Here is a 14,719-nt window from a genome sequence, read left to right as displayed (position 1 = left end):
TCCATTGAAGCCTATGCGTTTTGGGCACCACTTTGACCTCTGCACCTGACCGGCCCTGAGCTGCTGGTGTGGTAACTTTGGGGTTGCCCGTAACCCCCAACGGTGGGCTACCTTGGACCCAACTTTTAACCCTGTAGGTGGTTTACTTATCTGCAAAAACTAACAAACACTTACCTCCCCCAGGAACTGTTGAAAAGTGCACAAAGTGTCTAGTTGTAAAATAGCTATATGCCGTTTATGTGAAAACTGTATATGCTATTTTGCTAATTCAAAGTTCCTAAAGTTCCTAAGTGAAATACCTTTAATGTAAAGTATTGTTTGTAAATCTTGAACCTGTGGTTCTTAAAATAAACTAAGAAAATATATTTTTCTATACAAAAACCTATTGGCCTGGAATTGTCATGGAGTGTGTGTTCCTCATTTGTTGCCTGTGTGTGTACAACAAATGCTTAACACTACCCTCTGATAAGCCTACTGCTCGACCACACTACCACAAAATAGAGCATTAGAATTATCTCTTTTTGCCACTATCTTGCCTCTAAGGGGAACCCTTGGACTCTGTGCATGCTATTTCTTACTTTGAAATAGTACATACAGAGCCAACTTCCTACACCCGGAAGTCTTTGGTACAATCAAGATAGAACGCCAATGCTTATTTTGGGTCCAGAATGTGGAGTCTCTCCTCCTCATGAGAGGGATGTGGGGGTGCATAAAAGGTCGGCAAGGTGATGGACTGTCCGACATGGAAGGGTGTCACTACCTTAGGTAGAAAGGAAGCCCTCGCGCGAAGCACCACTGTGTCAGGTTGTATGGCAAGAAATGGTGGCTTAGATGACAAAGACTGGAGTTCACCAACTCTGCGGGCAGAAGTAATGGCAACTAAAAAGACAGTCTTTATAGTTAAGAGCCTTAGAGGACAGTTGTGAAGCGGTTGGGTATACATAAGGTAAGTTAAAAACAGGTTGAGATCCCATTGGGGCATGATTAATGGGATAGGAGGGAAGAGATGAGTAAGGCCTTTAAAAAACCTCCCAAGTATGGGAGATTTAAATAAGGAAGGTTGATCAGGTAACCTCAAGAAAGCAGAGATAGCAGAGAGATATCCCATAAGAGTGCCCAAGGTGGAACCCTGCCGGGCAAGGGAAAGAATAAAGAGAAGAACTTGAGAAAGAGAAGCAGATAGAGGATCGACAGAATTGTCGATGCACCATGCCACAAATTCCTTCCAACAACAGGCGTATACAGTTGTGGTTGAGGGACGCCTGGCTGCCAAGATAACATCACAGACTTCGGGTGGAAAATAAAAAGACGTCAACTGTCGCTGCTCAATCTCCACGCATGAAGCTGCAGAGTTGACAGGTTCAGGTGAAGGACCTTCCCCTGCTGCTGCGATAGAAGATCCTCCCGAAGGGGTAGTCTGATTGGAGGAGCTATGGCCGTGTTCAACAGCTCGGGATACCAGACTCTTCATGACCAGTCTGGAGCCACCAGTATTACTTGGGCCCGGTCTTGCCTGATCTTCTTTAGAACTCTGGTCAAAAGTGGTATAGGCGGAAAGGTGTACAGGAGGCCTGAATTCCACGCATGACGAAAAGCGTCGCCGAGCAAGTGCTGCCTTGGAAACTCCAACACGCAAAACAGCTGACATTGCACGTTCTCTACGGAGGCAAAGAAGTCTAACCAAGGTTCTCCCCACTGCAGGAAGGGACCTTACGCCACCTGCGGATGGAGACGCCATTCGTGTTCGACCATGCATCGTCGGCTGAGCTCATCTGCTATGGCATTCAAGGAGCCTGTCAGGTGTTGAACCACCTGAGAAATGCCCTGATGTTCCAGCCAAGTCCAGAGGTGAAGGGCCTCTTGACAAAGGGTCCATGACCCCACTCCGCCTTGTTAGTTGCAATACCACATGGCAGTGGTGCTGTCTGTGAACACCTGCACTGATTTCCCCTTGAGGGCAGGAAGAAATGTTTTCAATGCTAGTCGAAACGCTCCAAATGATTGATATGGAGCCCGGTTTCCGGCGGAGACCAGATGCCTCTGATCTCTGCCTCTCCCATGTGGCCATCCCATCCCAGGAGTGATGCATCTGTCATGACCGTAAGGTCTGGTTGGGGAAAGGAGAGGGATCTGCCCTTGACCCAATCCTGATTCGTTAACCACCACTGCAGGTCTTTCGCAGGCCCTTCCGAGATCAGGACCTTGTCGGAGAGATTCCCCTGATGCTGCCCCCACTGGAACTTTAGGTCCCACTGCAAAACCCGCATATGCCATCTGGCATTTTGAACCAGCAGGATGCTGGAGGCCATGAGGCCCCGCAGTCTCAGAGTCATACTTACCGAAATCCAGGACGGAGGCTGAAACATCAGTATCAAAGCTCGAATATCCTGGACTCCCTTTTTGGGAGGATATTCCCGAAACTGCACTGTATCCAGAACATCTCCGATAGAAGGGAGCGTCTGAGATGGAGTCAGGTGTGACTTTGGGCACGTTGATAGTGAATCCCTGCGAAAGCAAAAGGTTTGCCGTAGTCTGGAGGTAGGAGACTACTGTCTGGGGCGAGTTCGCCTTCAACAGCCAATCATCGAGGTAGGGGAAGACTGGGACCCCGAACCTGTGCAAATGAGCTGCCACCACTACCATCACCTTTTGTGGAACACCAGAGAAACACTGGTAAGGCCAAAGGGGAGCACAGTAAACTGAAAGTGCTCGTGACCTACCACGAATCATAGGTAACGTCTGTGGGCCGACAAGACGGGAATGTGGACATATGCGTCTTGCACGTCCAACTATACCATCCAGTCTCCAGGATCCAGGGCAGATAGGACATGAGCCAATGTGTCAGGAATAAGGCTAGGCGTGGGCCAGGTCTCGCCCAAAATTCTACTGCGCAACTCTGCGGCGCTTTATGCGCACCACTGGTCATCCCCGCTTGTTCCAAGAATGGCCATTAGCGTCGTCTGCCCTGTGGTAAAGCTCACGAAGCTGCAGGTTCAAGGCATTGATGGACAAGATGCACTTATCAGTGCTATCCTATGAAGAGACTACATTTACCATGTTTTTAGAGGCAGCGGCCATCTTGGGGTGTGGCAGGCCTATAAAGCCCAGCCACACCCAAGCATGTTGCTCACTATTTTGAAGACTTCGATGCAGCCAGACCTCACGGAGGATTCTCTGGAAAAGTCCAGAGTTTCTGAATGGCAGAGTATCGTCTAACCAAAGTCCATGGTGCATCCAAAAACGAGTAGGTCTTACTCGTAGCGGTAAGGCCTGTCCGAATCCAAGTTTGGAGGAAGTTAATACTTCCAAGAGGTAACGTGCTTTGTGCGCACATGATTCATGGTGTTTCCGTTCATAGATATAAAGTGCTCTTTTGGCGCAAGTGATTCAAAGCATTTCAGTTCACAAGAGATAACGCACTTAGTGCACATGTAATTCATGGTGTTTCCGTTCACAGATGTAAAGCGCTCTTTTGGCGCAAGTGATTGAAAGCGTTTCAGTTCATAGAGAAAACGCGTTATGTCCACAAGTAATTCAAGGTGTTTCAGTTCCCAGATATAAAGCGCTTCAATTCACAGAAGGAAAAGGTTCTTGGCACAATGATCTAAGTGGTTTAGATTACTTAAGTAAAGGCGCTTCCTGGTGTTATTAAGTAAGGCGCTTTAGGTTAAAACCTTTTTGACATTTATTATTATGAATGTGAAAGTATTTTGGAGATAAAACTAATCAAAGTTTTCATTGTTCTTTGGATAACTTAAGATATGAAAAAACATTTAAGTCTATGGAATTTTCTAAGTCATGATCAAAGGTTTATGAAGTGAATACATAAATGATAGAGGACTGATATTCTGTGTAAAATCATAGTTTAACATTCTGGCCATTTCTTGAATCTGAGGTCGTGTTTTCACAAGGGACTTCGCCCGCATTTTAGAAGAAGTCTCCACCTGATATCTCGGAGACACATTTAGTCAAGAGTCTATAAACGATTTATGTATTCTGTGAATGAGTAAATGCATATTGTTCCAACCTTTCCTTTTCAGATCTCTCTCCCTGCTGTTCCCTTCCCTAAATTCCCTTCCCACGACTGGCTTCACCATAACTCTGTGCTATAATAGCTTTCTGAGTTGGTGACGCCGGGAGGTGGACCTTTCGTTCAGCAACATGCAGATCCCGAGGCAAGGACCCCGTGACACAATGTCAACATTTTGAATTTACCTTTTTTTAGGAAGAGAGTGAGGGACTGAAGATCTAATATAGGTCGAAGACCTTTGTCCTGTTTCGGAACAAGAAAGTAGCGGGAATAGCAACCACAACCTACTTCTGGCAACTGAACTCTCTCTATAGCTCTTTTGGCTAAAAGGGCTTGGACTTCCTCGCGGAGAAGTACCATATGATCCTCTGATATCTGACTGTATAAAGGGGGCATGGCTGGAGAAGATGTCTCGAAGGGGAGGGAGTGGCCCCATCGGACAATTTGGAGGACCCACCTGTCAGAGGTAATGGATTGCCACTGGGGCAGGTGATGGCATATCCTGCCACCTACTGGCTCCTGATGAACCTGCGGACTAGGAAGGCTTGGAGGCTGAAGAGGGGTGGGGGTGGACTGGGCGACCCGCTGGATCCCTGATCCCCGGGAACGCGGTGTCCCATGGCCGCGCAGGGGCTGTCCAGTGTGGCCAGGGGGAAAAACATGCGTTGGGGTGCCCCTTCCGTAGCCACCAAAGGGGCGAAAGGCGGACTGCTGGGGTCTATGGGAGGGCGTGAGGCCAAGGGACCGAGCCGTGGCTCGGGAATCCTTAAAGCGCTCGAGCGCCGAGTCCACCTCGTCTCCGAAGAGATGTGTGTCATCAAAGGGCATGGTCATCAAGGATTGCTGGACATTTCCCAAAAAGGCAGATGAAATCAGCCAGGCGTGGCGTCTCAATGCCACCGTCGATGCAACCGATCAACCCAGAGAGTCGGTCGTATCCAGTCCACAACGAAATCATGAACTTAGCTGCATCCCTCCCATCGGTTACAGCTTGGGAAAGGACAGTCCAGGCCTCCTCTGGAACTGCAGGCAGCACTTGTGCAATCGTATCCCAGAGAGTATGGGAATAGCAGCCCAAAAGGCATGCTGTGTTCACGGACCACAGCGCTGAACTGTTGGAAGAAAACAACTTCTTCCCCAAATTATCCAGTCTTTTTGATTCCATATCCGGGGGTGCGGCAGGGAATGCACCAGATGAAGAAGAAGCATGGATGACAAGGGTTTCAGGCATGGGGTGATGAGTCAGGAATTTCAGGTCTGACGGTGCAGGCCGATGGTGCCGGGCAATCATTCTATTCACAGGAGCCCCTGTGCTGGGTCTGGACCAAGTACCCAAAAGGACATCTGTCAGTGCTTCAATAAAGGGTAGAAGGGGTTCGGAAGAGGAAGACCCCGGCTGAAGCACGTCGGTTAGGATGTTAGGCCTAACCTCCACAGAAGGTAGCTCGAGCTCCACGACCTCAGTCGCCCTTCTCACCACCAAAGAATAAGAAGCATCCTTCTCCGTAGCCACCCCAGGAGGAGAGAGCATACCAGTGTCAGGGGAGGTGTCTACACCACTGGCATCATCCAAATCCTGCACCCAGTCCATTTGGGGGTCAAGCCGGTATTCTAATGGGTCCAGCGTCCCCTTCATAGCCTCCCATTATCCAAACCGACAAGTATAAGGGTCTGGATCAACCCTGGGCCCAGAAGAGCCCATAGAGAACAGAATCAGCATCGATCAACGTCGTTCCGGGTCCAGGTCGTCGGGTATGAAGATAGGCTCGACGTCGATTGTGGGCCCAACCGACGTCGGGTGTGTCAACGTCTGACCCGACGCAGGTCGCTGTGGCATGACTGGCATCGGGACGGATCCGTGATTGGATCCGAAGGGGCCCTCGGGAGCCATGGCCAAAGCCAACGGCTTTGAAACTGAGGGGACCCCAACCGACTCACCTGTCCCCAAAGGCTCCGAAGGTGGGTCGGACCGCCCAAAAATGAGGCGCATAGCCTCGTAAAATTCCTTAAGTTGGCGCCGGGGTGGCTCAGGCTCCTGTGAAGTCAGGGAAGCGCGGAGCCGACCCAGAGGAAGGCTATGTTGACTGAGGCCTAGAGAATCAACGCTCTTCTTGTGTCATATCATCTGATCGACAGGGTGCAGTCGCAGAACGCTTGTCCTTCTTTCACTTCTTCTTCTTGTGACCCAATGACTTGGAGGACGAAGGGTGGTGGTGACTCTGTGGCCGGTCTCGAGACCGTCCTCTCGAACGGGACCGTGAGCGCCACGGAGTCGGGTCATGATCGCGCTCCAGGCACCAGAGACACACTAGGTGCAGATCCGTCACTGATATGGTTCAGTGACAGGAGTCGCAGGGCTTGAATCCGGTTTGCGGGACATCCCTCGACGCATCCACTAACACGTAAAAAATTTCGACAAAAGTGTTGGCGTAGTCAAAAAATGACTGAGGTAGCAATTCTCCGGATCTGCGTGTAGGCTGGCACGGAAAGAAAAGAACTGATGTCAGTGCATCGGGTTGGCGCCTATATACGACCGTGACATCATCACGGCATGCACGACGCCAAGGATGCCCGCGGAGTCGACCAACGCCACCTGACGGCGCTCAGAGGTACTGCTCGAAGAAAAATCTTCAGATCAAGTCTGACGCCTGGGGAAATTCAAAGGTAAGGAATCTGCAACTAGAAGTCTCTATCAGATACATGAGCTACTTAGATTGGAAAAGCAACAGATGATCATATAGTTCTTAAACTTACCATCATCATTCCCATCTTCAGGTAAAGAGATCAAAATGAATTTACTTTCTGAGCTTGGCATTGTCACGTCCGACTGCTTCCCTATTTCCACAACAGCATCAAACTGAACAAACCTTTGTTCAGATATTCTAAAATGGAAAATAAATATTTAATGTCCAGCAGTTGGCAGATGTGTTTATAATTGGTGCATTACTTTTGAATGGAAAGGGCAGGCACTAAATAAATCAATATATATGGCATTCAGAACTGCAAAAACATATTACAAATTTATTTTTCACCCAATGTTTTAATATAAACCTGATTTACTGAGATAGCAATCAAACCTAAGAAGCAGTGTATACCAATATCTATAACAACAAAATATTTCATCTTCCATTTTGTTACTATCACTTGCTTTATTTAATGATAATTATTTAAATCAGTGCTATGTAACCATCAGAAATCAACAGCACGTCATCAGTAGAATGCGTTCTTGTTAGCCTATATTATGCCATTCAAGTGTTAGTCCCCAAGACAGGCCTATTGTGGTCTCTAATTAATGCTCTGCATATTGGTTTGATGGTATTGTGTGCACTAAATATTTCTCTGAATTTTGTTAGGATCTCACCAATGCCTTCAATATCAAAGGTGTGATTAATAGCATAATTTCAATAATCACGCATTAGCCTCAAAGCAGCAAAGGAGAGGGTTGCGGTAGTAGTGCCTGCATCTTCTGGAAGAAGGAGCATGTGTAATAACCAGAATCTGGAGATCTATATCTGGAAGTGACAGTGCTGACAGCAGCTTTTTGGTTGTTTTCTTTTTCTTTTTCACTGCTTTCTATTTTTAGGTCGAGCGCAAGTGTATGACTCTTGTATACTTCTAAGTATACTTCTTCTGTGGGCTTCCAGCTATTTCATCTGTTAGTTTCAGTGTCATTAGAAAATCCATGCTTGCTAGTGGTCAGTCATGCTGCTTTGTCCCTTCTTCTTCTGTGTGGGAGCAGGGACCAATTACTGTAAAATTACGCTCTGTCCTGTTTATCTAGTCTGTAGGGGACTTTTCTGTTTTTTACTTTGTTTCCTGCTCCTGTCCAGGGAAGCTTCCCTGTTCCTTTGCAGAGCATTCTTGCTCTGAGCTTATCTGTAAACAAGGCAATAAATCGGGCTGTTATCTTGCTCACATTTAGTCTTTGTGGACTCGCTGCACCCTCTCTCAGCTGCCTGGCTCCTGAACATTCCTTAGCTTGGATTTTCTTTACCAACTCTACCAGAGCTCTGCAATCCTTATAGACAGTGCCCACTTTTGCTCCTTAGTGCGATCCCACTTCCAGCTCCATCAGTGCACCTCAGTTTACACACTCCAAGCCCTCTGCCGTGCCAGTAACCACACACACAATGTCTGCCACAGCACCTCAGTTCTTCCAGTCAGTACACTCTGCTGCTCCAGTACTGGGACCTAGGGTGCAGCTCCATCAGTGCACCTCAGTTCTACCCTAGCGTGGTCACTCCCTTTCCTATAGTGGGACCCCGCTCACATACAGTTCCATTACAGCAGCTCAATTCTAATAATCAGTCCCACTGCCAAGCCAGTATTGGACCCAAAAGAGCAAAACACAGCTCAGCCATTGCATCTCAAGTCTAACATCCAACGCCAGTGTTGATGGGAACCACCACAGCTCCGCCAGAACCCATCAGTTCATACATTCAGTGCACATTTCTTCTCAGGCCTAAGGCTCACATACACACCCTTCAGGACTCCTCGCTTCTGTGGTTCAGAGACAATGCCACTCCCATTCTGGTTCACCAGGGCACCTCTAGTCTAACAATCAGCAACACTGGCACGCCAATACTATGTTCCACACATAGCTCCATTAACATACCTCACTTCTGACATTGTGTGCCCATTACTATTCCAGTACTGCAGCCCACACACAACTCTGTCAGTGCACCTCAACCCTAACCTGCAGCATCCCATTATTCCAATACCAGGAATTACACAGCGCTCCGTTCCTCATTCCTCACCCGCTGCCTTTCGGTAATCCCAGCACTGGGCCAGGACACAGCTCTGTCTATACACCCAATCCTGATCTGAAGTACCCCAACATTGCTGTATTGGGGTTCATATACAACTCTGCTAATACACCTCCTGCTGTTCTGCTGTGCCCCCTGCTGTTCCACACTCTGACTTCTGTTTGAGGACGTTGGGGAGCCAATTAAATCTATTCCTAGCTTCCATCTTTATTTGGGAAAGTCTATTTCACCCATCTCACTCTGTTCTTTCCTTTACAATATTTACTCTCAATGTTTTCTTTCTCACCCACTTTTCTCTTTCCAGCTCTTAAAATCCACATGTTAACAGTTTTGTTCTTCCTTTCAGCTGTTTATTTCTACACCTCTCCCTTTTTTAATTTTTCTATTTCCCTCTTCCTCTTGCTACCTCCTATTTCAATCTCACAAAAACTTGGTTATTTCTTTCCTTGTTTCGTTCCTATCTTTTTTCTTCATCAGGCATTCATTCTTTCACTATTTTTTCTCTCCCCTTCATTCTTTCTTTCTTTATCTTTTTATTTGCTCTTTTCTTTGGCTTAGTGTGCATCCTTTCACTTTTTTTCTAGGTCTTTCTTCCTTCCTCTGGTGTTTTTCTTATCTCTATCTGTCAATTCACATTTTACTATAAATCCCTCTTTTTCCCGTCTGTATGAGGGCGGGACAAGTTATTTGTCGGGACCCGAAGTATCAAAGTGGTTTTCCCATCCATTGTCTCTGGGAAATGTGTCAGTACATATATGCCCTGGTTCTTTCGTTGCTTGTTTCTCTCACCATCTCTTCTTTTCTCTGATGTTAATTTTACTCTCTTTTCACACTTCTTTCAATAATTTTTCCTCTTTATCTTTCGGTCGCTACCTTCCTTCCCCTTTTTTCTTTTGTCTCACACGTTTGCTCTATTTCTTCTTTTAGTTGTGCTTTCATTTTCTCGTTCTTTCTTTCCCTTCTTTATTTCTTTGAGACCCCTTCTCTTTCTTCCTTTTGTCTGTTGTACTCCTTTCATTTCTCTTTTTCTGGCCCATCCACTTTCTCTCCGTAGGCCTAGTTATCAATGGAGCAACAGGTGCAGTGGCACTGAGGCCCAGAGACCTACTGACCTCACTAAACTCCAACTACTGCTGTTTTCCAAGCAAAATTCCAGTCAACCATTTTCCTTTCTTACTCCAGGACACTGTTACTAGGCGATTTGTCCTCTTCATCTTTACTCCCGACTCCCAGTTTCCTTTCAACCTCTAATCCTTCACAAATAATATTTTTGTTCTGTTGTTTTGAGCATTACTCTTTAATGCCAAAAGTTTATTTCTGATAAAGGTTTATATGATAATTGTATATTTTTTAAGATAGAGGAAGAAGGTAAATGGAAGTGCTCTAGTTAAATGCTGGGCCACTGGAATTATATGGCAGGAAAAGACGAAATTATTTAGAAGGGTTGACCAATTTATGAGGCAAGAAAAGTCCAGTTATGAATTTACAATGCCACTAGCTCTAACTCAAGAAAATGTGAGACCTACTGCATTGCAAATGCTTGTTTTTGGTGCACTCAGTTAAAACTGGTGAATTAACACTTGATTTGAATACATATGAGATACCATATAAATGGACATGGACTTGAACAGAACTTGAACATGAACAATAAAAGAAAACTGTTGAAAGGTGTCATGAATTATAGCACTGTGCTAACTGTTTGTCAATCATGGGTAACAAATTCTCTCACACTAACTAGTAAGTACACTGCTAATAAATACCTGGAGAACAACCATTATAGTGTTTGCTTAGGTTTCCTGCTTAGACTTCGAAAGGTGAGTGAGCAGGATAAGACTACCATCTGTTAAGCAATTATTTAAGTAGTATTATAATATGTGCTATTTCTCATCCAGACATGATGTTCATACCATATAGTCTTCCATCCTCTTTAAGTGACTTAGTAAACGAACAGGGGTGGAGAGGTTTACTGCTTCTCATACACAATAGGTATTTGTCCCTACATCACTCCCTCTGCCACCGACACACACAGGAATATTTAACAACTGACCATCCAAAATTAGGCCAATCCACCTGACTATATGCAAATGATACTCTTTATGAGCAAAATTCCAATAGGTCTTCAAAATTAAATTGATCAATTGTGCAAATACTGTTAAGGTAAAAAAAAAAAAAGAAATTAGTCTTGCGAAAAACAGAGATAGTGACAGCAGTACAGAAAATAAAAGATATCAAGGTGTTTGGTTTATCAACAAAAAACGATGAACGTATAAACTTTCACAAACACCTAAGCATAAATGTTTGACTATTGCGATTCCTTCCTTGATCATAAAGCCCTTCTGCAAACCAAGGCTAACTCATTGACTTATGCTTTTAAATTATTACAAATCGAACAACAGGGTATTAAAAGTTAGAACCATTTCCTAAGTACTGAGGGGCAGCCTTACCCGATTACTTCGCTCAACTTTGAACACAATTATTGTGAAAATATGTATATGCCAAATCAGGCTGGAGTTCGAGTTGTACAGCCAGCTGAGAGATATATATATATATATATATATATATATATATATATATATATATATATATATATATATATATATGGAAAATGTCACTTACCCAGTGTACATCTGTTCGTGGCATGTTCCGCTGCAGATTCACATGCTATGCACAGGTCCTGCCATCTAGTATTGGGCTCGGAGTGTTACAAGTTGTTTTTCTTCGAAGAAGTGTTTTCGAGTCACGGGATCGAGTGACGACTCCTCTTCGGTTCCATTGCGCATGGGCATCAACTCCATGTTAGATTGTTTTTCCGCAGAGGGTAAGGTAGGAGTGATAGAGTATATAGGTGAAAAAGAAAAGAGATGTCCATGCTAATGCAAATCTCTCTCTCTCTCTCTCTCTCTCTATATATATATATATATATATATATATATATGGAAAATGTCACTTACCCAGTGTACATCTGTTCGTGGCATGGGACGCTGCAGATTCACATGCTGTGCACATCCCGCCATCTAGTGTTGGGCTCGGAGTGTTACAAGTTGTTTTTCTTCGAAGAAGTCTTTTCGAGTCACGAGATCGTGATAAAAAATTAGCTTTTTCATCCATTAAAATACATCTCACTGCAATTTCAGCTTATCTGCAAATTACGCACTCAATTTCATTGTTCAGAATCCCAGTCATTAAAGCATTTATGGAAGGTCTGAAAATAATTTTCCCACTAAGAACACCACCAGTTCCTTTGTGGAACCTCAACATTGTATTAACACGACTCATGGGTCCACCTTTTGAACCCATGCACTCATGTGAGATGCAATACTTAACATGGAAAGTAGCATTTCTAATAGCTATCACATCTCTCAGAAGAGTAAGTGAAATACAAGCCTTTACCATACAAGAACCCTTTATTCAAATACACAAGCATAAAGTAGTTCTACGAACAAATCCAAAATTCTTACCTAAGGTCATATCACCGTTCCACTTAAATCAAACAGTGGAACTACAAGTGTTCTTTCGAGAACCAGATTCTGTAGCTGAGAGAGCATTACATTCATTAGACATCAAAAGGGCACTAATTTACTACATTGATAGAACAAAACAAATTCGCAAAACAAAACAAAACAATTGTTTGTTGCTTTCCAAAAACCTCATACAGGGAATCCAATATCCAAACAAAGCATTGCCAGATGGATAGTTAAATGTATTCAAACCTGTAAATAAAAGCAAAAAGAGAACTGCCTATTACACCAAAGGCACACTCAACTAGAAAGAAAGGTGCTACCATGGCCTTTCTAGGAAACATACCAATGACGGAAATCTGTAAGGCAGCCACATGGTCTACGCCTCATACATTTACCAAGCATTACTGCGTGGATGTGTTAACAACACAGCAAGCCACAGTAGGACAAGCAGTATTACGGACTTTATTTCAAACAACTTCAACTCCTACAGGCTGAACCACCGCTTTTGGGGAGATAACTGCTTACTAGTCTATGCACAGCATGTGTATCTGCAGCTACACATGCCATCGAACGGAAAATGTCACTTACCCAGTGTACTTCTGTTCGCGGCATGGGACGCTGCAGATTCACATGTGCCCTCCCACCTCCCCGGGAGCCTGTAGCCGTTTTAAGTTGAGAAAAAATTGGTCTTCAACATTTGTAAATTTGTAACCATATCACTTTTAACCACATTATGTACATACATATTTACTCCATTGCATGGGCACTATTACTATATACACAACTCCTACCTCACCCTGTGCGGGGAAAACAATCTAAGATGGAGTCGACGCCCATGCGCAGTGGAGCCGAAAGGGGAGGAGTCCCTCGATCTTGTGACTCGAAAAGACTTCTTCGAAGAAAAACAACTTGTAACACTCCGAGCCCAACACTAGATGGTGGAATTTTGCACAGCATGTGTATCTGCAGCTACACATGCCATTGAACATATATATATGTACAAGTGTTGTTAACTTAAACAACTACAGGCTGCTGGGGAGGTGGAAGGGTGCATGTGAATCTGCAGCGGAACATGCCATGCATAGACTACAAAGCAGTTTGTCCTCCCATAAAAGCGGTGGTTAGCCTGTAGGAGTTGAAGTTGTTTGAAATAATGTTCTGAGTACAGCTTGACCTACTGTGGCTTGCTGTGTTGCTAAAACATCTACTAGTGTTTAGTGAATGTATGTGGTGTTGACCAAGCAGCTGCTTTACACATTTCAGCCATTGGTATATTTCCTAAAAAAGCCATTGTTGCACCTTTCTTCCTAGTGGAGTGTGCCTTTGGTGTAATGAGTAGCTCTCTTTTAGCTTTTAGGTAACAAGTTTGTATGCATTTGACTATCCATCTGGCTATGCCGGGTTTGGATATAGGGTTACCAGCATGGGGTTTTTGGAAAGCGACAAACAATTGTTTAGTTTTACGAAATGGTTTTGTTCAGTCCAAATAGTACATTAGTGCTCTTGTTATGTCTACTGTATGCAGTGCTCTTTCTGCTACTGAGCCTGGCTGTGGGAAGAAGACTGGGAGCTCCACAGTTTGGTTTAAATGAAACAGTGAGATGACATTTGGCAAAAAGTTTGGATTTGTGCGGAGAACTATTTTATGTTTGTGTACTTGTATAAAGAGCTCTTCGATAGTGAACGCTTGTATTTCACTAACTCTTCATAGTGAAGTGATGGCTACTAGAAATGCTACCTTCCAAGTTAAGAACTGGATTTGGCAAGTATGCATGGGTTCAAAAGGTGGACCCATGAGTCGTGTAAGTACAATATTAAGGTTCCACGAGGGTACTGGTGGGGTTCTTGGAGGTATGATCCTTTTTAGTCCTTCCATAAAGGCTTTAATAACTGGTATTTTAAATAGTGATTTTGCGTGTTTCATCTGCAAGTAAGCAGAGATTGCAGTGAGGTGAATTTTAATGGAAGAAAAAGCGAGATTTGCTTTTTGTAGGTGTAGTAAGTAACCCACAATGTCTTGTATAGGAGGCATCCAACGGTGTGATTTTGTTTGCTTGGCAGTAGAAAACAAACCTTTTCCATTTACTAGCATAGCAAAGCCTTGTGGTAGGTTTTCTTGACTGTTTAATGACTTCCATACACTCATTTAGAAGATTTAGATAGCCAAACTCTAAGACTTCAGGAGCCACATTGCTAGGTTGAGCGTTGCTGGATTGGGGTGCCTGATCTGTTGTTTGTGTTGTGTTAACAGATCTGGTCTGTTTGGAAGTTTGATGTGAGGTACTACAGAGAGGTCCAACAGTGTGGTGTACCACGGTTGGCGTGCCCACATTGGTGCTATGAGTATTAGTTTGAGTTTTTTTGACTCAGTTTGTTGACTAGAAAAGGAATGAGAGGGAGAGGGGGAAAAGCGTAAGTAAATATCCCTGACCAATTGATCCGTAGAGCATTGCCCTTGGACT

General features: G+C 44.5%; 1 protein-coding gene across 2 annotated transcripts in view; it reads right to left on the bottom strand.

Annotated features, from left to right (window-relative positions):
* HELB (DNA helicase B) overlaps positions 1–14,719 on the bottom strand; it is a 451,751-nt gene that overhangs the window by 205,492 nt on the left and 231,540 nt on the right. For both annotated transcript variants that reach the window (XM_069229147.1, XM_069229148.1), the window contains one exon: positions 6,785–6,912. In XM_069229147.1, the coding sequence (XP_069085248.1) occupies positions 6,785–6,912 (128 nt within the window). The remainder of the gene's footprint in view (positions 1–6,784; positions 6,913–14,719) is intronic.

The sequence above is a fragment of the Pleurodeles waltl genome, chromosome 4_1, assembly GCF_031143425.1.
Source record: "Pleurodeles waltl isolate 20211129_DDA chromosome 4_1, aPleWal1.hap1.20221129, whole genome shotgun sequence".
Taxonomy (NCBI): Eukaryota; Metazoa; Chordata; class Amphibia; order Caudata; family Salamandridae; genus Pleurodeles; species Pleurodeles waltl.
This window is presented reverse-complemented; position numbering and strand designations above follow the sequence as displayed.